This window comes from Fistularia commersonii, chromosome 29 (assembly GCF_037954325.1).
Source record: "Fistularia commersonii isolate RoL2024-O1a breed Wild chromosome 29, RoL_Fcom_v1.0, whole genome shotgun sequence".
NCBI classification, from domain to species: Eukaryota; Metazoa; Chordata; class Actinopteri; order Syngnathiformes; family Fistulariidae; genus Fistularia; species Fistularia commersonii.
This window is the reverse complement of record NC_141312.1, coordinates 2,025,369-2,047,086: the sequence shown is the minus strand read 5'-3', so window position 1 is coordinate 2,047,086 and position 21,718 is coordinate 2,025,369. Positions and strand designations below refer to the sequence as shown.

At 41.8% G+C, this 21,718-nt stretch overlaps 2 protein-coding genes and 1 long non-coding RNA gene across 4 annotated transcripts; 1 reads left to right on the top strand and 2 right to left on the bottom strand.

Moving 5' to 3' along the window:
* Window positions 1-937: 937 nt before the first annotated feature.
* Window positions 938-8,093, bottom strand: zdhhc23a (zDHHC palmitoyltransferase 23a). Its single transcript, XM_086177317.1, has 5 exons — window positions 7,654-8,093; window positions 6,072-6,230; window positions 4,805-5,395; window positions 3,329-3,496; window positions 938-2,250 (listed from the first exon to the last, which is right to left on the bottom strand). The coding sequence occupies exons 2-5, from the start codon at window positions 6,188-6,190 to the stop codon at window positions 1,977-1,979; spliced, it is 1,152 nt and encodes a 383-aa protein (XP_086033443.1). The 5' UTR covers window positions 6,191-6,230; window positions 7,654-8,093; the 3' UTR covers window positions 938-1,976.
* On the top strand, window positions 2,128-3,343 carry LOC147216603 (uncharacterized). Its single transcript, XR_015109075.1, has 3 exons — window positions 2,128-2,189; window positions 2,473-2,538; window positions 3,296-3,343. It is a non-coding gene; the product is annotated as an uncharacterized LOC147216603 (long non-coding RNA).
* Window positions 8,094-11,095: 3,002 nt separating the features above from the next.
* Window positions 11,096-18,850, bottom strand: LOC147216601 (V-type proton ATPase catalytic subunit A-like). Of its 2 annotated transcripts, XM_086177316.1 has the most exons (15): window positions 18,760-18,850; window positions 16,859-16,956; window positions 16,431-16,559; window positions 15,236-15,450; window positions 15,024-15,161; window positions 14,792-14,943; window positions 14,335-14,497; window positions 14,104-14,212; window positions 13,513-13,635; window positions 13,317-13,431; window positions 12,947-13,010; window positions 12,664-12,867; window positions 12,200-12,294; window positions 11,847-12,018; window positions 11,096-11,713 (listed from the first exon to the last, which is right to left on the bottom strand). In XM_086177316.1, the coding sequence occupies exons 2-15, from the start codon at window positions 16,938-16,940 to the stop codon at window positions 11,621-11,623; spliced, it is 1,854 nt and encodes a 617-aa protein (XP_086033442.1). In that variant the 5' UTR covers window positions 16,941-16,956; window positions 18,760-18,850; the 3' UTR covers window positions 11,096-11,620. The 2 variants fall into 2 exon arrangements, with proteins under 2 accessions (XP_086033442.1, XP_086033441.1); XM_086177315.1 differs by having other exon boundaries at window positions 13,317-13,635.
* Between the last annotated feature and the right edge of the window lie 2,868 nt (window positions 18,851-21,718).

Below are 21,718 nucleotides of genomic sequence, written 5' to 3'. Positions count from 1 at the left end.
TTGTCGCACTTGGTTTTGGCTGGTTATATATAATATATTTTCTGTGCGAAAAAAGCGACAAATTCATGAATCGTGAATGGTTGTGTGTCTCTCCATGCGGCCCTGTGACCGGCTGGCAGGATAAAAACATTAAACCCGAGCTTTTACTACAACTTCTGTTACCGATTAGTTTATTATGTACATTTTATAACAAAAACTGCAGTTCTGCAGAACTTCTGAGCATTCAACACAAAAGGTGAGATCCACTGTTGACACATTTTTTGGTATCATTCAATAGATTTATGACTTTGACACATTTAAATGGATCATCATGACAAAATATGTTGCCCAAAGCATTTAAAAAAGAACCTCCATGCCAAGTTCTGTGCATTAGTCGACCTGCAGCTCAAGGGAACTCAAACCCACCGAACCTCAACCTATTTATGTCAAAGATTAATCTTCGAAAAGGTTTACGGTCCAATTTAATTTCCCTTCAAATGCGTTATGTGATGGGATTAAAGTAAGAAGTGCTGCAAAAGAATGGAAGATTAAAGAAACAGCTCAGTCCACTTCTTTCCACCAAAAAAAAATCAAAATCGTGGCGACAAGAAGAGATGAAATTGTAAAACCCAAAATAAATAGGGTCTGATTTTGCTGATTTTCTTTTAAGTTTTCATAAAATCTATGTCGTCAAGCATGGAATAATACAAGGGCCACTGATCTAGGCCAGCCTTAAAGAAACTACATGAGAGGATGAAGCTTTTTGTTAATACATAATTTTCTTTATCTAATTCTAATTCTAATTTTCTCACATTTAAAATTTTGATGCGATTGCAATAAATTATTGTTCAATAATTACTTGCTAAAGTTGCATCTTTTTCACACTTTGGAGATAATCACCCAGGGTTTATCCTTGATATTATGACTGTCTCATTGAGGTATTCTTCTCTTGTGTGCATTTTGAAAATATCTTTTTTTTTTCTTTTCTTCAGAATATACACTATGGTTTTGTCTTTTATATCTTAGTTGTTGCAGTTCTAGTTGATGCATTACCGATTTTTAAATATCTTCATTTCTGTGACCCCATGCCCCCCTCTATTTTAGCGGTCTTCACATACCGTTCAAAAGAAGCTGACCTTTGATTTGATTATTTTTAAAAGATGACACGCAGTGATAATAACTAATTGATTCCCATATATTTTGTGCAAATATGTTAGTTTTTTACTTGTTGCTGGTTGGCTCCGGTTTCCCCCAGACACTCACAGGAGGGCAAATAATTTTAAATGTGGTCTTTGAAAAAGAAAATGCTTCTGTAATATGGTATGTGATAAAGGCAGCCTTTCATTTTTTACAGAATAAACTGATGTGGTGGTTTGACCCACTCCTGGAGGGGCGAGAGAAGAAATACTTCCGTAAAGTCGCCGCTAGAGGGCGCTCTTCACATGGTAAGGGAGTCAGGTGTTTCCACAGCCATACCTTCATTCATGGAGCTTCTCGAATGGACCAGAGGGAAGAAAAATGCAAATTTAAAGAGAAAAAAAATCAACCCTGCATTCCTAATTTGGTGACGGATTTGCAAAGGCAAAATATATATATGGATCAGATGGATACTGCAGATCCTCACGTTTTTAACTACACAGAAAAAAAGTATAAATATATTTTGGTGGACACAATTGCAAGATAAATCTCAGAATTGATAAACTCTTCTTTTAGGTTTTTTTTTTTTTTTTAAACCGTTATCCACTCCAAAGTGTGGACAGAAATTGCATATATTAAACATATTTCCAGAAAATAAAAAATCCCAAAATTCCGACATGAAAGTCTTTGCTGTCTTCCTGCACCTTTTTTTTTTTTTTTTTTTTTTTAAATTAAACCATTCAAATGTTGAAATGTTTTTCTGTATGCAAAAAAGAGAATCAACAGTGTATCTAATTGCTCTTCAAAAATGTCTTCTGCATAAACCTCCTGATGACATCAGGCAACAGCTTGAGGTGAAACTAGACCAAATCAGAGCTTCTGGAGCGAGGCGACGCCGAGGCATCTGCCATAGTGAGGAACTCAACCCAGTTCTGGTAGAATCCACGTGAATGCTCTCCCGTGTCCACCAAGAGTCCCCAAAGGCGCCTCCGACCCCTTTTGTTCCTGAGAGCCATCTGAGCCTCCCGCTCCGTCATGTTGAAGCTGATGTTCAGCACCTGCACCACCAGCAGGTAAAGCAGCCCCCCGGTGACGATGATGCTGTACCAGGCGCACGTAAAGCAGAGCGCCGTGCTGTAAATGTAAACGCACAAAAGACTCATGAAATCATCTAATCTTGATTTCAATATGAATATCAACGCAGATTTATAGATGTGATTTCACTATCTTAGATTCACTGCTCAAATAATAAACATCCAAATCTGCATTAAAAAAAAAAAACAACACATAAAAAACTCTCATATGTTGCACGTTTATGTAATAAATGTAATGAATGAATTGATTTTAAATTTCCAGGATAAAATGCTGGAGGTATTGTGCAGTGAATTCTCAATTACTGTGACCTTTCCCCGGCCACTAGAGGTCAGTAGAAACAACATCACGCTAACACAACCGTGTCATCAAGTTCATGTTGTGTGTTTTATTGAAACAAGTCACTTATTTACTCATCCGACTAATGCAGTGCAGTTTTATTATTCAGTCCTGGTGTCAAAACCCACCTGATGATTGTAAACAGAGTATTTCATTTCCTGGTTTTGTTCTCCATCAATCCCCAAGAGAATCGTTTGGCTTGATAGCTGCCAAATCCTGAATTAGCCTACGAGCAAGTCGCTGACTGCGTAATGGTGGTAAATAGATGGTTTTAAGAGATTTGCCTCTGAAAGCAACTCCCCTGAAAATATTAGAGCACCGAAGCAGTGCAGCTGAATATATTAAAACCCCCCTGATACTGCTGGGCTATCATTTTAAATAGGCTAATCAGATTTTTTTTCTTATGTTTATTTACATTTTCCATATAGAAAAGCTATCAGGAAACCCAGGTGCTTATCCTGATGATGCCAAAAGTAGTTTTTTTTATTTTATTTGGAAAGAGAGTATCTAGAGCTCATTTGGTTTGGTCCCTCAGTAAAACTTGGATCTTTCTCAAAAAAACATCCATGAATGGGAATCTATTTTCCCTGTTTTCATCAAGGAAGCTCACCATTAAATCTATTTAAATGTCTTATTCGTAGAATCAGATTTGGCCACTATGTGCATGTTAATAACTAACTATTTTACTAATATATGTACTTTTGATACATTTAATGTACTTCACATTCACTCCCTCATCTACTTTCAGAGGCAAAATGTAAAATCTAAAAGAACTCCGTACCTGGACTGGGAGTAAACGCCTGGGCAGTAGAAGATGGCGGCCAACAGGTATTGCTGGGGACACAGGCTGTGAAGAACTAGCCTTATTCCGTACAGAGAGGTCATCAAAAATACACAGAGCGTCAACAGGAAGCTGCGGTGGTTGGCCTGCCCAACACAACTGTTGATCCTGCAACTCACACGAACACACACACACACACACACACACACACACACACACATACAATCAACTGCTCATTATTTCACCCTTAATCTTTATCATCTGAAAGAATGCAAACACAATAAATCTATCCAAAACTTTTGTCAGATCTAATTTTTGTTTGGTATAAAACTGCATCAAAAGATTCAAATGCGAATTACGTGAATTATTAAAAATGGGATCGGCATTGTGTCCTTTTTTTTTTTTTAACTAAACCATTCTGATGTGTTTTAAATGGCACAGCAATAAAAGAAGTGACTCTATCTAACTAGTCATACACACTCACTTGGATCTACCCTAACATTGGCTCTGGAACCAGCAACCCCTTAGCTTACGAACAACCACTCCACCAATACAGTGGAGCCTCTAATTTACAAGTAGAGTAAGAAACTAATGTCAAAAATAATTCAAAGATTTTATATTTATGATATGATCTGGAGCAGGTCCACCATTCGCTGCTCTGTCGCTGCAGGTGTTGAGCATCACTGTGCTCGGTTCAGAAACCACATTTGTCTCCCAATATAGCTTAGCTCACCAGGCTACACAGTCAGCTTTGTTGTAACTATTAATATTTAACTAATAGCATCGCCTGCTGTATGTTGCTGTTTTTTTCTCTCTTTAAAATACCATATAAACTTAATTTGCCTCTTTTCATCAGGTCTTCTCTGAGCTCCAGTTCCATTCGTCTGTCTGCAGTTTGAAGACATGAAAGGGGAAGGTATGAAATGGGTTTCTGCTAGCGACACACAATCACAGTATTGAGTTCATCCTGAAGGCGAAAATAGTTCACCTCCTGTTCACTTAACTAGTTAACAACAAACTACTCAACTGTTCTCTGTTGTCTTTTCACAGAGAACACTAATGTGCTATAATTTGTTCTTTAGCTTCAAGTTGAACCTGGACAGCTACATGCTAATAAAGACTGGTGTAGAAGGTTGAGAAAATCATATCTGTTGTGAAACAAAAGTCATATTGTGCAAATGCATGGCTTAAGTTTCTAATGAAATGTGTTGAGAAGTTTAATTTGAGAACCACATTGGTTCATGAGAGAGAACATTGCTGACGCGCCACCATCTTGGTTCTGGCATGAAACCTGTCGGTGGATAATTTATTGCGGAGCACTCGTCCAATCAGGCGTTTTAATAACCCGCCGGTTCCAGGAAGAGATCTGATCCCACACAAATGCCCCGGTGGAAGCGGGCGGGGTTCCCAATGCCAACTTAAAACCGACTCTGCCCGCAGAACAAGCATGAAGCTGCATTTTAAAGCAGGACCCACCAGATGCAGTGATGATCCAGACGCCGGATGCACCGCCCACAGGTGCGGCAGTGTCCCGCCCGTGGGGGACGCGCGACTTTGCACGCCGAACACCGGCTCCATTTCCCCTCTTGGCTTTTTTGCAGTTCCCCCGACGAGTCTCCCGACTGCAAACAAGCCTTGGGGGCCTCCTGACCCTGCCGGGTTTCACTCATCACGACAAATCCCGGGCCCCTCTTGGTGTGGATGAGAGAGACGATGGTGAGGATCACCCCGGAGGTCACGGCGCACACCTGCAGCCGGCTGACTCCCCCGCCAGGTAAGATCTCCGTGATGAAGAGGTAGTACATGTAGGCCAGGGAGTAGAGAGCCAGCGTGAGGAAGAACAGGGTTCGCCTCTTCCTCCTGTGGGTGGCGTAGTAGTACCAAAGCACCAGGCACGGCAGAGCGGTGAGGACCGCGATGCCCAGCAGGAGGTGCAGCGCCGCGACCCACAGCAGGACAGGTAACAGAACCAGGACCGGAACCATGGAGACCTCCAGGTTGTCAATCATAGCCGCGACCACCGCAGACCGACTCCCGCCTTGGAGTGGTTTGGATTCTTTCAGCCATCTGTGGGGACCCAAGGATCCACGGCAATTAGCCACATTTCCTCCCCACAGCCCAAAAAACATGAGTGGATGAAATGAAAATACAGCTAAACCATAAAAGATTACAATTTTGATTTTATCTCCAGCAATGATGCAACCTTGGAGTCTGCAGGTATCCAAACAGCACACACAAAGGTGCATTTACTCAAATACATTACAGACAGAACTAAAGAAACATTTTACAGATGAATAAATTCCAATAAAAATACTAAATAGAATACCCCAAATGTAAGAGTCCTTGATATTTCATAACCGCTTTCTCAAAATTCAATATAACATTTTTGTGTACAATTTGAAATACATTAGTGCTATTTTACCATTAATTTAATGATATTTTTAATGTAAGATTTAAGTTTACGGGACACAACCTGTCCATTTTCTGAATTTCTGCTAATCAACCGATACGTTTATAGTTTATTATTTCTTCTGTGTTAAACTGCACAGCAGATAAGATCTAAACTTCAGGGACGCTTCTAGCTACAACCAGTCAGGAGCACAGCGACCCCTCTGACCTGATGTAAACCGCACCAGCATCCCAGACATCTCCGATGGTCGGATTGGAGCTGCAGCTCTTCTTTTACCGCGATATTTTTTAGTTGTGCTACCGTGTTCGGATCTGTTGGCGCAGCCGTGCGTACCCGCTCAAGGCTTCGTCCAGGTCCTCACAGTCACAGCAGCATCTGCATTTGCAGTCGTCGCTTTCGCAGCAGCACACGGGGTCATCGGGCTCCGGCGGCTTTAACTTCTCCCATTTCATAATGGCTCACTGAAGACGTCCGCGCACCGTTACTTCAACACTGAAGGTCATCGTCAATATAATTGTTATTCTCGGCAGCAGTAAAGACATGTAATATAGGAAAAAAATGCAGCATATGAATAACATTTCTCAGAACCAAAGGGGTTTTATTGATTGATTTGTAAGTTGTTTCCCATGGGCGGGCAATATCCTGGTGTGTGTGCGTGTATGCACACACACTCACACACACACACACACACACACACATAGACTACATCTGACTTGAGCTTCACGGTTAGGCTCTTTTGCAGGAACAATGATGATGATAATAATAATAAGAATAATAATAACAATAATAATAATAATAATAATGATAATAATAATAATAATAATAAAAGGAAAAAAAACAAATACTTTACATTTATAAAATGTCAGGCCAGTTGCTTGACATTTAATTATTATTCTTGAATTACATTTGCTCTATTAAGTTATTGTGTGTATTCATTCGAGAATGGCTCTATTGGGTTTTTCTATGGAAATGTTATGTTTCTAACTATGACAGTTATTATAGAAAACTTAAAATACAGAATATTCCAGTAAATGCTCTCTGCAGGGACTATGTCAAAGTTTTACTTCTTGGGAAAGAAAAACACACGTAAGAATCTCTAGCCCCTACAAGGTGACAACAGAATCTTCTCTCTGTTTTAAGATAATAAAAAAAATCAACCATTTCTAGAAGCAGCCTTGTTAATTCCCTAAGAGTCAATAATCTAATTGGTTGAATCAAGGCCATGCGTCCACGTGGGACTAACTATCTGGGCCAGTCGACCCGAGTCCTCGGCTCTCAGACAGACTAAAGTAATTTTCAGCGTGTTATTATTTTATTGCATGTTGATTCATCTGGAATTTTTATCCGCTTTCCAGACGCCATGTGATACTCCAGGCCTGACACCATAAATGCAATGCACGTCGCTTTCTTGAGGTTTGCTCTCCAGTAAGTAACAGCACTTGTGGTCATTTTTTTGAACTATATCATTTATTAATATTGTCTATTGTAGGAGTCCAGGGATGAGTGGAATGAGCTGTTTTTATAAGCATTTTGTTCTAGGTTTTTATATACAGTATATATGTGTAAAACTTTGCTATGACTGTTATTCTGAACACCAGGGATTTGATTTGGATATTATTACAATTTGTCTAATGCTTTAAACCGAATACGAAAAATCATAGCACATTAAAGATAAATGTTTTGTCACTGCAGCAATTCACTGAAATCAAAAAATATATTTGTATTTTGTATTTTAATACGAATACTTTTGATTGCTGTGATTCCCTTTCGCCAGAGAAATAATCTTGCAGTTTTCCTTGTGATATTTAAATCATTCAAATAAGAAAACAATGCAGAGCCGCTCTTAACTTTTTCGACCTTTAGTTCGAACCCATCTTTGGAAAGTCAAGAGAAAACCCCCCTTTTTTTAACTTACCTCCTGTTTCTAAATAAAGAGACAAATCAATTAATTTGAGCTGAAAGACGGCAATTCTCCCAGGCGGTCCTCGGCAAAATGTCTTCTTTCCACTCGGCTTCCTCTATAAACGAATCATTTGGCGTGTTCCTACTCTGGAGTCGGGATGGTCTCCGTTTCCGCGGCGGACGGGCTCCAGCAGAAAGCCAACTTAGATGCCTCCTCACAAGTGCTTCTCCGCTCTGCCTCTATTATACCGCTCGCTTCTCCCCTCATTAAATAGTTCACGAGTTGTTCTCTAGCATACTTGCGTTCGCTCCCTCGCCATTCTGGGTTTTCAATAGTGCCACGCTTGATAAATATAACTCTGCGAGAAGTGCCCGGAGTTCCACGGCCCGAGGTCTCTATCTATTGGCCGTTAGCCCCCGATAATCCAGAACCGATCTTGGACCTCGGTGCCCATGAGGGACATGACAGGCTCTGGAGGAAGAGTGTTTGATGATCCACGAGGCGGCCCCACCCTCACGGATCATATTTCCTCCCACTGGCAACCTGACCTTGCCGCTCACTCAGAAAACTCTGGCAGAGTGTGTGTGTGTGTGTGTGCCGCTACTCTGAACTGGTGTATGCGAGCACGTTTACACTCCGCGTCGCACATCCGATGACAAAGAGTGTGTGCAGCGGGAAGGTGAAGGCTTCTGTCCTCCTGCTGGGTGCCATCGCGGGGTCGAATAGGGCTCAGCCGCCTCGCAGGAACTCGGTAGTTACGATTCGTACTTCTTGCTCATGAGCACTTTGGAAGACCCACCTGTTAACAAGAATAATGTTACGATTAATAAAACAATTCAATTTATAGGGTGACGCCGAAGTTGTCCTATTCCGATAAGAGTTTTCACATCTTGTCTCTCATATAAAAAAGGCTAAAAAACGGCCCGCAAAGTCCGAGAAATAACTTACTATTGCAACAACAATTTCAGACACAAGCGTCAAATGTCACCTTGAAATTCTTACGAGGCCTTTGCTGGTTGACCTGACCTTGCCGGTCACTCAGCTAGTTTGCCTGCCGAGGTTCTCACACACTAACGCCCGCCCAAGTTTGTGTCTGGTGATTGAAGGAGGCGAGCTGTGGTTGCATGACAGAGGAAATATGTACTGTGAGCTATTGTGTGGCTGAGGCCATGTTTTAAGGATTCAAAAACTAGTGAACATCAGCAACTACCACACACACACACACACACATGCCTGAGTCATTACACATCAGCGACTTGAATGGTAGGTGCATTTTAAACTGTGTGTGTGTGTGTTGGGGTAATCTGCTATCACTAGAAACCTCTTAGCGTCCGTCCAGACGGCAGTGTGAGTCTGGATGAGTCAGTCAGCGGCGTGGAAAGATGCTGCTCTTGCTCCTGTGGGTTAGACTTCCATTAGTCTTGATGGAACCCGGAACCTGAGATACCAGCTCTTATCCATTTTGGAGGAATTAATGCGGCGAGCTATCAACAGGCCGAAGCAGCAGCGGCAGCAAATGCTGAGTGTTACACTTCTGTGGAAGTGGACGTAGAGCTCTGGAGCGTTGGGGGGGGAACAACCTTGCTGTTGTTTAAATGTAGTGGATCAACAACAAACCAAATCACGTTAGCGACCGACCCCTGATCCAAAGGCACATCGTGTCCCTCCCGACAGTTTAATCAACAGAGCAGAAGGAGGTTATTTTCAAATAATATTATAAGCCCAGAGTGAAACCTCAGCTTGTTTTTTCCACATGTATCTTTTAAGCAGATTTTTTTTTGAGATTCTCCTGAGCATAAATGCAACACAGCCTTAAGACTTCGGGCAACACCGCTTCTGGACAAATAAATCTGACATGTACCTCATTTTTTAACAAGTAAAGAAACATGTCATTTTTGTAACTTTGAGAAGGTTTCGCTAGTTTTCAAATTGAAGTTTTAGTGTTAAATCAGAATTGTGTTTTGAATGTTTTTGTTCTTGTTTTGTTGCATGGCTCTAAAAGCTCAAAACTGAGGAGAAATGTCCCCAAACAATATCGTATATATTACAGGCCAGGCTCTAATATGACCCCTTTGATGGAAATATGGTGTTCATAGTGAATCCAGAGGTTTTTGCTGTAATAGTAATTTAAGCAACAGGTTCATTTTTTGCACTTGTGAAAACATCAAAAACGGATTTTTTATATATATATATATATGTACACACACACATACACTGCGTGCTATTTGGCAAGTTGTATTTTTAAGGATTAATTTTGTTTTTGTACAACTCCAGTGCTCTTAAGTAGATCCAAAATGTTAACGAACCCTCAAACCTGGACATTTATGTAGTAAAAAGCTAGTTTTGGCTTTAAGAGAATATCTGTATGTACACCATTATTAGGCAACTCTTCGTGTGCAGAATTATTGCAACTAAATGAAAACAAAGATTTTACTTGTAAACATTTCTGAAATTAAAAAAACAAACAAACAAAAAAAATCTCAGCTACCAATGTAGCCACCCTTTTTTTCAATGAGTCCCAAGCCTTCCATTCAGGGAGTCAGTCGGTTTCTTGATCTGGTCAGAATCAACTTTTTTGTGTAGCCGCAACCACGGCCTCCCAGACACTATTAAGAGAGGCGTACTGTTTACCTTCACTGTATATTTCCCGCTTACAAAGGGCCCAAAAGTTCTCAATTCCTCATTACCACTGTTAGAAGAAAGTGTCTTCTAAAAATTGGCAATAGGTCTAAGAGTTGAGTTTGAGTCAATTTTCAACCCGAGAAGGTCCAACTAGCTCATCTTTAATAATACCTGCCCGTACCAGTTCCCCACCTCCACCTTGCTGGTGTCTTGAGTCCAAGTGGAGCTCTGTGCCCATCCTGGTCCAACCAGGGTCTCATCCATCTGCCCCATCAAGAGTCACTCATCTCATCAGTTCACAAAACCTTTGAAAAATCAGATTTTCAGATGTTTTTTGGCCCATTCTTGACGTTTCAAATGATGTCTTGTTCAAAACTGGGTCGGGTTCCACCCTTTCTTACCTCGGCCATGTCTCTGAGAACTGAACACCTCGTACTTCTTGACACTCCCAGAGGATAACGCGTTCCTGGTAGCTTCATGTTTGATTCTTCTCAAATCTTTGGCGGTTAATTTGTGTTGTTTTTTTCTCGACACGTTTCTTGCGACCCCGTTGACTATTTGCATCAAAACGTTTGCTGGTTCTGCGATCACACACCAATATATTTCAAGAGTGCTGCATCCCTCTGACAGACTGTTTACAATTTTTCACTTTTCAATTAAATCATTTTTTTGGCCCATTTTTCATAAGGAGAAGAATCTGTCTGTTATAGTGACATCTTGATTTCGGGTGTTGATCTCCTTAGGCAAAACTGTCCCTCGTCACACAAAAATCACCTGATATGCATTAAATCCAATAAGCAGGACAAATTAAATCCAAGTGACGAAATTAACATTTGTTGCTTTCTTACATTTATTTGCGAAGACATCAACGCACAATGAATATCACACCGAAACTTGAGTTACAGCGCAAAACTAACACGCTCATTCACTCACACTGTACATGTAATAATATATATCTTCACGATGTCATCATCACACTTTAGAGGTAAGAAGTAGAGGAATCCCCCTCTCCCGAATGCAACACAATGCATGTCCCTTTACTCACATGCACGGCGCCCGGTATGATTGATAATCTATACAGATCGATCACCGTCACGTCCCTGTTGCAGCTGGTCATTTAAGTGCAAGTGCGGCTCGTGATCAGAGCCCACCGTTTTTAACCGCAACATGACGGCGCAGGAATAAACTCACAATTCGGTATTGCCTTTCCGGAGCGAAGACGTTGCGGAATGCCAGCTAAATGGGATGCACATTTGTGCAGGTCATGGAATGTTGGACACAAACACGGAGGAGGCGCAGAACACGGGCCATTCAATCGGCACTAGGTTGCACTGGACTGGGGCGGGGAGGTACAGGATCATTCTTCCAAGGTCCGGAAAGCATTCTGCATGTCTTCTAGCAGCTGTGCGTAGTCCGCTTTGATTTTAGCTTCACCGTCCTTAACCGGGTCCTGACAGAAGATACGAAACAGCTGATTAGCTTTAAAGAGACGTTGTTTTCGGCCCTTCTCAGATTTTACACCGTCAGATCCCGCGGCATCTTTGCAGAAGTCAAGATACTAAATTACAAAAAAAAAGAGATACCTTGAACTTCATGGAGCTGATTTTATACAAGATCTCTCCCATGTGCTCCCGGATCATGGCCCAGGTGATTTTGTTGTCGCTCTGAGCTGTGGACTCCACCGCGTGTCGGGCCATGTCGTAAAAGGCAATCGTGTTTGAAAGGATGCCGACGGTTTTGTAGAAGGGACAGAATCTGTGGGTCGGGAAAAAAAAAAAAAAAGAAGTTTGACACGTTCCTTCCTTATGATTCGTTCCAAAAATAAACAGATTACAGCATGTAAGCTTTTCTTACACTTAGGTGGACATACTACGGTGAAATATTTACTGATTTAAAAAACAAATCAATTGATTGGTGCTTGAAATTCTGTTTTCACCTGTCATAGGGCGTGTAACCGTTCTGCTGCAGGAAGTCATCTTTGAGGAGTTTCGCCACTTCCAGAGTGATCTTGTCCGTTTCTGCCAAAGAAGCCTGTGGAGAAAATGAGAGCAGGGACGTCCGTGAGTGGAATACTTTGTTTTTAACATCTCTGGGACGACTGTTCTGAAACTACGAGCGAGACAAAATCATTGGTAGGTGTTTGTTCTTTGTTTCTTGAACCTCCTTTGACTGGCCAATCTGTATTTCAACTCGTGTTCAGGATGTAACCGGGAAAGAAATTGTTCAACTTAAACTTAAGCTTTCTTTACGGCCATGACGGTTAGGTGAATGCTGGAGTTGCTAAAAACAAAAGCTCAAGTTAGCTGCATATGCAGTGCAAATGTGATGATTAGCTTTACCCTGCCCCCGCATATTTTTGGTGTATATATTTATGTTTCTGTGTGTGTAAGTATATTTTACCTTTCCTACGAGTTGCACGATTTCAGCCAGGTCCTCCTCCTCCTGGAGAATCTCCTTAGCTTTTGTACGGAGAGGTACAAACTCGGGGAAATGTTTGTCGTAGTATTCGTCCAGCGCTCGTGTATACTTGCTATAACTGATCAGCCAGTTCACCGAGGGGAAATGTTTCCTCTGGGCCAACTTCTTGTCCAATCCCCAGAACACCTGGCAAGTTGGAAGAAGACGATGAGATAGTTGCTATGGCGTAAATGCATTTAATGTTGGATCACGGCTCATAACGTACCTGAACAATTCCCAAAGTGGCTGATGTGACTGGGTCGGAGAAATCTCCACCAGGGGGAGACACACTGAAAGGAAATTACTGGGTTAGTTGAATTGAGTTTCTCTTTATTAAGGGTTATATTTGGGGATTTTGGGGTGAAATATGTTAGTAAAACTCTTTCCTTTTGTGAATCTCTTGAAGCTAAAGTGAAGCTTACCACCATGTAGCAAGTACCAAAAAAAAATATATCAGAAATGACCAAACCAGAAGCTAAACTCCAGCCCCTTTCAAGTGATAATTCGTCTTTGTCATGATGCTGAATACTTGCTAACATCGAAAAAAACAACAATATGTGTGACATCGTTCCCTGCTGGGATGAAGGCAAACTTACGCTCCTACGATGCTGACGCTGCCTTCTCGCTCTGGGTTTCCCAGGCACCTCACGCGCCCGGCGCGCTCATAGAAGGATGCCAGCCTGGCACCCAGGTAAGCGGGGTAGCCGCTATCTGTAGACAATAAGCACCAGACATAGTTACACTGATGTTTTTTCCAACAAGGTGAATTAAGCACATGTGGCACAGACTCACCAGCAGGCATTTCTGCCAGCCTTCCGGAGATTTCCCTCAGAGCCTCGGCCCATCGAGAGGTAGAGTCAGCCATCATGCTTACATTGTAACCCATGTCCCGGAAGTATTCAGACAGAGTGATTCCTGGAGAGACAAAATTACAAGCTCAAACTCCCTGTTACGGCGCCCTGGTCCGGAATTTACCGTTATTTTTCAAAATATTCAAAAATATGAGCTCTGTGGTTACCAATGTAGATCCACTGCTAATCAAATCAACGGTTCATTTTGTGACACCGATAGTAAGTAACCTAAGTTTTGGACTATTGAGCACACCTGAATATAAGCCGCACCGGCTAGCTGATCGCTATCTTGGTCTTCCTCCTGCGCACTAAAACCATTAAAGTCGTCTTCTCTGGTGTCGGAATTGAACAGTTACGGAATTTCACGATAATTTCATCGGCCCGATGCGACGTGGGTAAATGTTTTGGTGGCGGGAAACTCGATAGCTCCGAAAAATTCCATAAATTAGCCGCATTGTCGTTTAAGCCGCAGTGTTCAAAGTGTGTGAAAAGTAGCTGCTTATAGCACGTAATTTCCGGCATTTGTTGGTACCTGTATAAATTGAAGCCTCTCTGGCAGCTACAGGCATGTTGGACGTATTTGCTACAAGTGCCGTTCTCTTCATGATGCTCTCCACCTTTCCATCCACTTCCATTGTAAGCTGTTGGGAAAGAACAGCAACAACGTCATACGACAGGGATTTTTGAATCTGAACAATATGACTACCTTTCACCTTTCCTTCCTTTATCTTTACTCAAAATCACATCCAAAACGTCCACGTACCTCTGGAAAGTCTCGCAGCACTTCAGACATTTCGTTTCCGCGCTCTCCGCAGCCAACGTAGATGATGACGTCGCTGTTGGAGTACTTGGACAGCGACTGAGAGATGACGGTCTTTCCGCATCCGAAGGCACCCGGTATGGCGGTGGTGCCGCCCTGCACACAACTGTGACACGCAGATTAATTCCCTAACTGATTTTTAAGGACAATCAGAATTGGAATGTGAAGATGTCAGGATAGGCTGCAGCACGAGGGGGGAAATCTTCTACTTTCCACATTCACACTTCTTATTCAGCGTAGCTGAGGTGTGATCACTTGGATTTCTTTGGTTCGCAGGTCAGGAAGGCATTCTTTTCACAAAACCAGGTATGTTCATTTCTTGCCTTCAAGCTGTTAAGTTTAACATCTGTGATTATGGGAACAGATCCGTTCCTGAATGCATCTCGGGAGGAATGCTTACGGGAAGAGGGCGTCCAGAACTCTCTGCCCGGTCAGCAGTGGATGGTTGGCTGGCAGTTTCTCTGTGACGGGGCGGACTTGTCGCACCGGCCACACCTGCACCATGGTAAACTTCTCCTTCACGCCTTCGAAGTCCAACTCCAGCACCACATCCTGGGAGCAACGGCACCACAACCTCAGAGTCGGAGGGGATGGAGGGGAATGGGGAACTCTTGTTTCAGAGAAACACTCACAGAAATGTCATAGTGTCCAGGCGGAGCCAGATAGGTGACGGTGCCTCTGCTACGAGGTGGAAGCATCAGCTTGTGTCTAATCAGGGAGTTTTCAAACACCATGCCGTAGATGTCGCCACCTGTAATGTGACTGCCCACCTAAAGAAGGGATGGGATATGTCAAGCAGCGCAAGTTTAAATCGAAAAAACCCACGCAAGCATGTTTTCCTCACCCGAAGACTCTGGCCTGGGTTGAATTCCCACTTGAGGTCTCTGTTCAGGGCGCCGATGTTCACTCCTCTGGGGATGTAGATACTTTGCGTGAGGTCATTGATGTCTTTGAGCGGACGCTGGATACCGTCGAAGATGGAGCCCATGACTCCCGGTCCCAGCTCCACAGAGAGGGGTTTACCCGTCCGAAGAACAGGGTCGCCGACAGACACGCCAGCTGGGGCGCGCGTTAGGGACATTAACTCTGGACATTTCCAACAGCAGGCGGCCCCTTGTTTGTTTGTTTGTTTGTTTAGAAGTTTATTAAGACAGTGTACAATTACATTAAGCACAGAGGCAGAGATGTTTGTACCAGATTATAGCTCAAAGCTAATTTCCATCTGTAGTCCTGGACAATACAAATATAAAACTGTACAAAATAGACCATATGAAATATACAGATGGGCAATAAAATAACTATACAATATATAAACAGGCAACAAAATATGTATTTTGCAAGTTGAAAGTGCTATTGTTGTGATATTATTACTTTGGTCATCTGGGGGCCATCAGATGTTATCCTGTTAGCGTGAGCATGTTTGGTGCCCCAGAATCCAATTCTTAACGGCCTGTGTAAAGGTGTGTAAATCAGTCATGTTCTTTTATATTGTCTGGAAGCCCATTTCATTCTTTTATGGCTTTACAGGAAAAGGCAGACTTTCTTCAGGACCAGCGGCACTGATGTGAGTTAGGAATCGAACCCATTTTTTTCGCCGCCTCCACATCCTACACCGACCTCATTTTCATTTTGCAGCAGTGGACTGAGCAACCAAAGGGGACTTTTTTTTTCCTGCATACCTGTCTGGAGGGGACGAAATCAAATAAAAAGGTACGGCTATTTTATTCTTATTTCATTGTAGAAATAAGTTTTTTATGACCTTTGTGACAGAATGAAGCAAAAAGACAGGGGAAGTCATTAAAAGAGGACGACGACTGACAGTGAGGGAACATTCTGATGCCTGTGGTGCACGATAGGAATAAAGGTGACTCATTTTGCTTTTCGAAAAAAACATTTTGTATCACTCGAACTCAGCTAAGCTATCAACATTAACCTTTTACAGCATTATATTTGATTTAATTTGGCTTGTGTGAATCGAATGAAGCAAAGTTATACCGTGCTTGCCTCCAGAGAACATAGTCTGGCATGAAAAAGGATACAGGTCTCCTCATAGACCTGGATAGTTGCCATGTCTCCCTCCAAACGGATGATTTCTCCCACCAGCTCACTGTGACCCACGCGAACCAGCTCGTACATGGCTGCTCCCGCCATGGCCGTGGCCGTCACCACTGTGAGAAGCGGGAGAAATAAAATTGTGACCAGTTAGGGAAAGTTATGCTGCAAATTCTAACCTGAGATTTTTTTTTGCCACATATTTTAAGACTTTGCCTTGTGTTATGGTTTCGATGTGTGAACAAAGCAGAGACGATACAGAGAAAATATTATATGTAATTATAGAGTCATCAAGCAGACATCGCTGATTGTCTGGGGTGCTTCTTTTGGTGCATTCAATTCTGTCCTCTTCAGCATATCTCATCTTGTTTTGGACCCATGCTAGCTATTCAAAGGAAGGGTTTATGGTCCCTACCGGGTCCAGAAACTCCATGAACGTATCCAAACTGGCTTTCTCGCTCCTCATCCTGGATCTTGGGAAGTTTGGAGGTGTCCATCCTACCGGCTCCTGTCCTGAAAACGCAGAAAGCAACAACATACTTAAATATGCAGCGCAGTTTGTGCATTGGTGTCGCTTAATAGATTTCAAAGAACCTGATAGGTATGTTATTTGTAAATTTAGCCAAAAGACAAACCCCAAACGCTCCAGTGTATTGTGCATTTTTATTTGTATGTAACGATACTAAGAAAGATAAAATCTAAAATAAATACTTATACTAATTTATAAAACCCAAGTAAGTGGGCAAATGGTGTGTAAAGCCTGAAATTCCCTTGCTACAATTTTTTCTTCTTCCCTGAATAAAATACGCACAATGATCAATCAGCGCATAAATTTGACGCCAAGGACACGACTCAGGGCTTAATAAAAAGCAGTAGTGTTCACTACCCATCAATTACTAACCACTGGAGTAAACTATAAAAATCTAGATAACTGTCTCCTTTACATCGTGGCCTCTATCTGCGGGGGTAAATGTCAAAATGATCTGTGCGGCCGGTAATATTGGCAATCAGAATAAGAACACATTATTGATTCCCCAGGGAGAAATTGCTTTTCGATGAAAGCAGCTTCTGCTACACAGTCAAGTGGGGAAAAATATAATATATGAATATAAATAATATATAATAATATATTTTATATATATATCCTACCGGAGGCTATCAGACTTTTTAATTCCTCTTCCTTCAGCTGCAGGGGAATCTTCAAATCTTTGCACTTAAGACCTTAAAACACTTTATAGCCTTAACTTTAACACTTTATAGTTTTATTTGTATTTCTTATGCTCCCTCCTTTTTTTTTACTGTTTATACAATTTCCTACTATTATTTATTATTGTTATGTTTTACCTGAAATTCTGGCACAACAATTTCCTTCGGGATAAATAAAGTTGTTCTTATTCTTATTCTTAAAGTATAAAATATATAAAGAATAAAATAGAGAATAATAAAAATAAAATAAAAAAAACAGTAAAGAGCAAAATAAATAAATAAAAATAAAGTAAAATATATGTAAAAATATGTAACAAATATACATGTATATTTACAAGTACACGTATATGATCGCATGTATTCATTCTGTGTATAAATCAGGGTTGTTGTACAGGAAAGCTGTCATTGCACAGAAGATAATCTGCCAAACCCTGCACGAAATATTCCCGAAATATTGTCCTTCTTGAAAAAGCTGGTATTAAAAGACACCCCGACTTTCCCTGGATACTTCATTTTGCACCCTAATTGTGCAGGGCATCGGTACATCCAGGACTGGCATAATGCCACATATAAATTCTATATTTAAACATGCATTTGAAGGAAAATTGCTCTCCAGGCTTAAGTAGTAAAACAGTACAAGACTGGAGGTCTTTTTTTTTTTTGTAAATGCGATAAATCCGAAGTGTGTTTAGCAGCCTCGTCCTGGGGTCTCCAGGCTGTCAGTGTGTTTACTCATCACCGAGGGCCAAACACGACCCGACGGCGCTCACAGACACCGACGACCGGGCAGGCTTGCTTGGGGGAAACGTACCACATAAAAGGGTTAACTGATTCACATCCGGCGTTCAAAATTCACGCCGACATTGAGAAATTAGCTTCCTCTGTCCGGGAAATAATGTTTGGGATCCCCTTCTGGGCAAACGAGGAGCAAAGCCGATTTCTGCGTGTGCACGTATCGGTCAGGTGACAAGCTAGCAATCACAAGCTAACGTCATCACCATCATCGACAGGTTAGAAGTGAATTATTAAAGCGGTATTTCGCACGAGTATGAGGAGATACTCAAAACGTGGGATTTACTTAAAAAAGAGCTTTCCCATTTCCAAACTTACCTTGTGACAATTGCTGTTATCCAGGTTTGATTCACGTAGCAGGCTGAGGAGGAGCTTCGCTGTGCTAATCACCTGCCAGGCACCGGACAGTCACGGGAAGAAATCGACTCCATTTTGGCTCAAGGGGCTCGCTATATCACACAGGCTCGCCCTCGGTTGAGCCAACATGGCGTCCGCAGCGCTGTGGTTTCCTGGTCTGGGATCGCTCGCATCGATCAACACACTGACCTCTGCTGGTCGTGAGTTAGACGTTCACCTTAATTAAACATTGTTAAATGTATCGCTGCACAAAAAAATATATATGCATGTTGAATAACAATGGGAATTTGTTCAGAACACAAAATATAGCCTCTGTACCTAAGTGCAATTCATTAGTATGATCATTATTTCATTTTGATTATTCAACAGGAGAGTGAGACGATGCCTAAAGAATGGAGACAAAGTGTGATGGTGCCTATTTTTAAGAATAAAGGGGATGTGCAGAATTGTGGCAACTATAGAGGGATAAAGTTGATGAGCCATACAATGAAGTTATGGGAAAGAGTAGTGGAAACTGGACTGAGAGCAGAAGTCAGTGTTTGTGAACAGCAGTATGGCTTCATGCTTGGAAAGAGTACTACAGATGCAGTATTTGCGTTAAGAATGCTCATAGAGAAGAACAGAGAAGGCCAGAGGGAGCTGCATTGTGTTTTTGTTGACCCAGAAAAAGCATAGACAGGGTGCCAAGAGAGGAGCTCTGGTATTGTATGAGGAAGTCTGGAGTGGCAGTGAAGTATGTTAAACTGGTGCAGGACATGTATGCTAGCTGTGAGACACTGGTACGGTGTGCTGTAGAGGTAACAGAGAAGTTCAAGGTGGAGGTGGGACTCCATCAGGGATCAGCTCTGAGCCCCTTCTTGTTTGCAGTGGTGATGGATAGGCTGACAAATGAGATTAGACAGGAATCTCCATGGACCATGACGTTTGCAGATGACATTGTGATCTGTAGTGAGAGCAGACAACAGGTAGAGGAAAATCTAGAGAGGTGGAGGTATGCTCTGGAAAGGAGAGGAATGAAAGTTAGTCGCAGCAAGACAGAATATATGTGTGTGGATGAGAGGAACTCGGGTGGAACGGTGAGGCTGGAGAAGAAGCTGGAGGATTTCAGGTACTTGGGGTCAACATTCCAGACCAACGGAGAGTGTAGAAAAGAGGTGAAGAGACAGGTCCAAGCAGGTTGGAATGGGTAGAGAAAAGTGTCAGGGGTACAAAGAGATTGAAGACTATCAGCCAGAATAAAAGGAAAAGTGTACGAGACAGTAGTGAGACCAGCGATGCTGTATGGACTAGAAACTGTTACAATAACGAAAAGACAGGAGGTAGAACTAGAGGTCGCAGAGATGAAGATGTTGAGGTTCTCTTTGGGAGTGACCAGGATGGAGAGGATCAGGAATGAGTCTATCAGAGGAACAGCACATGTTAGATGTTTTGGACAGAAGGTCAGAGAAGCCAGACTGAGATGGTTGGGTCATGGACAGAGGAGGGATGGTGAATATATTGGTAGACGGATGCTGGAACTGGAGCTGCCAGGCAAGAGGTCTGGAGGAAGACCAAAGAGAAGATTTATGGACGTAGTGAGAGAGGATATGAAGGTAGTTGGTGAGAGAGAGGAAGATACAGAGAATAGGGTAAGATGGAGAAAGTTGACTCGCTGTGGCGACCCCTGACGGGAAAAGCCGAAAGAAGGAGATTATTTCATTTTGAAATTAGAGATTCATCTCAGAGTTTTATTTAACATATAGTAAATAAGATCTGTTTTCTGAATTAACAATTGATTATTTCAGCATGCTGAGACTTTATCTCGTCAGGGCTTCTCTGCACACACAGATATTAGGTTCACTCACTACTTGCTGATCTAAATAAGGAAGAAAGGAAGGCTCACCCGAGAATGTCACTGCAGACTTGTGTGTCGCGTTTTTCATGCTGAAATAGTGACATGACAATACGTCAAGACATGAAAAAAAATAATTTATTGGCAGATAATAAGTGACTTGAATTGTTGATGCCATAAACACCACACAACAGTGAAATGCTCACAAATAGAGGTAGCGGTTACATTTAGTGAATCCTCAAATAAAATCAAAACACTGGCATGACTAGGGGAGTGTCACATTTAGTTAAAAATTTCAGGAATCTCACATCTTAAATGCTTATAATGTGGCTGAAGTGTGTCAAATATGTGAAAGAAGGAAAGTCACAACAAGTTACTGAAACATGAATGATGACAGAGGTCTATCTCACTGGAGGATGTATTAAATACCTGTGGTATATCAGCATCAGCTAAAAACCTTGTTGACTTTCATTGGGTAATTTGGAAAGATATTTATTTAAGGGTACAGTATGTTACTTTAGTGCACATACAGCAAGTGCTCTTCATTTTTGTCACTTACTCAAGCCGGGTCAGCAGGACAAAGGATGGTGTTTTAGAGCTCAGGCCACCATTAGCTTTGTTTTACTGATATTTAAAGACAGAATAATTTATAAAGCGAGGAACCACCACGCTTCAGTTTTGAACCAAAGTGCATCTGTTGTACTGACAAGCTTAATAATTGGGGGAAAAATATCAGGCTTTATTCACTCCTTGTCTTTATAAAATATTACCTTAGTTCGCAGACACAGAAGGACATTAAAATACAGGAATAACAAAGAAAAAAATAAACAAGGTAGACAATAAGTATTGGTATCAGCCTCAGTGGAGAACAGAGCTACTCGTGCTTATCGAATTCATCTAAAATGCAGGGTGTCATAAAAACCATTTGCATCTCATCAGTTACAAAATAAGACCGTTTTTGTTGATGCAATTTCGAACCATGCGCTGTACATTTAAAAATGCACCCACTCCGTTGTATTATTTCCCCCCGAGATATGCATTTCCCTGCTCCTGTTAAGCTGCGTCGGTGTTTGGAAGCTACCACGTGGA

Excerpts from the sequence above, each read along its gene's own strand:
- zdhhc23a (XM_086177317.1), bottom strand. The coding sequence starts at position 6,190 with ATGAAATGGGAGAAGTTAAAGCCGCCGGAGCCCGATGACCCCGTGTGC. Across the intron at positions 5,396-6,071 it reads CTGGACGAAGCCTTGAGCGG|ATGGCTGAAAGAATCCAAAC; the intron begins GTACGCACGGCT and ends GGGTCCCCACAG. Across the intron at positions 3,497-4,804 it reads CTGGATCATCACTGCATCTG|GATCAACAGTTGTGTTGGGC; the intron begins GTGGGTCCTGCT and ends TGTGAGTTGCAG.
- LOC147216601 (XM_086177315.1), bottom strand. The coding sequence starts at position 16,940 with ATGGACACCTCCAAACTTCCCAAGATCCAGGATGAGGAGCGAGAAAGC. Across the intron at positions 14,213-14,334 it reads TGCTGCGAGACTTTCCAGAG|CTTACAATGGAAGTGGATGG; the intron begins GTACGTGGACGT and ends CTTTCCCAACAG. Across the intron at positions 13,011-13,316 it reads AGCGTCAGCATCGTAGGAGC|TGTGTCTCCCCCTGGTGGAG; the intron begins GTAAGTTTGCCT and ends ATTTCCTTTCAG.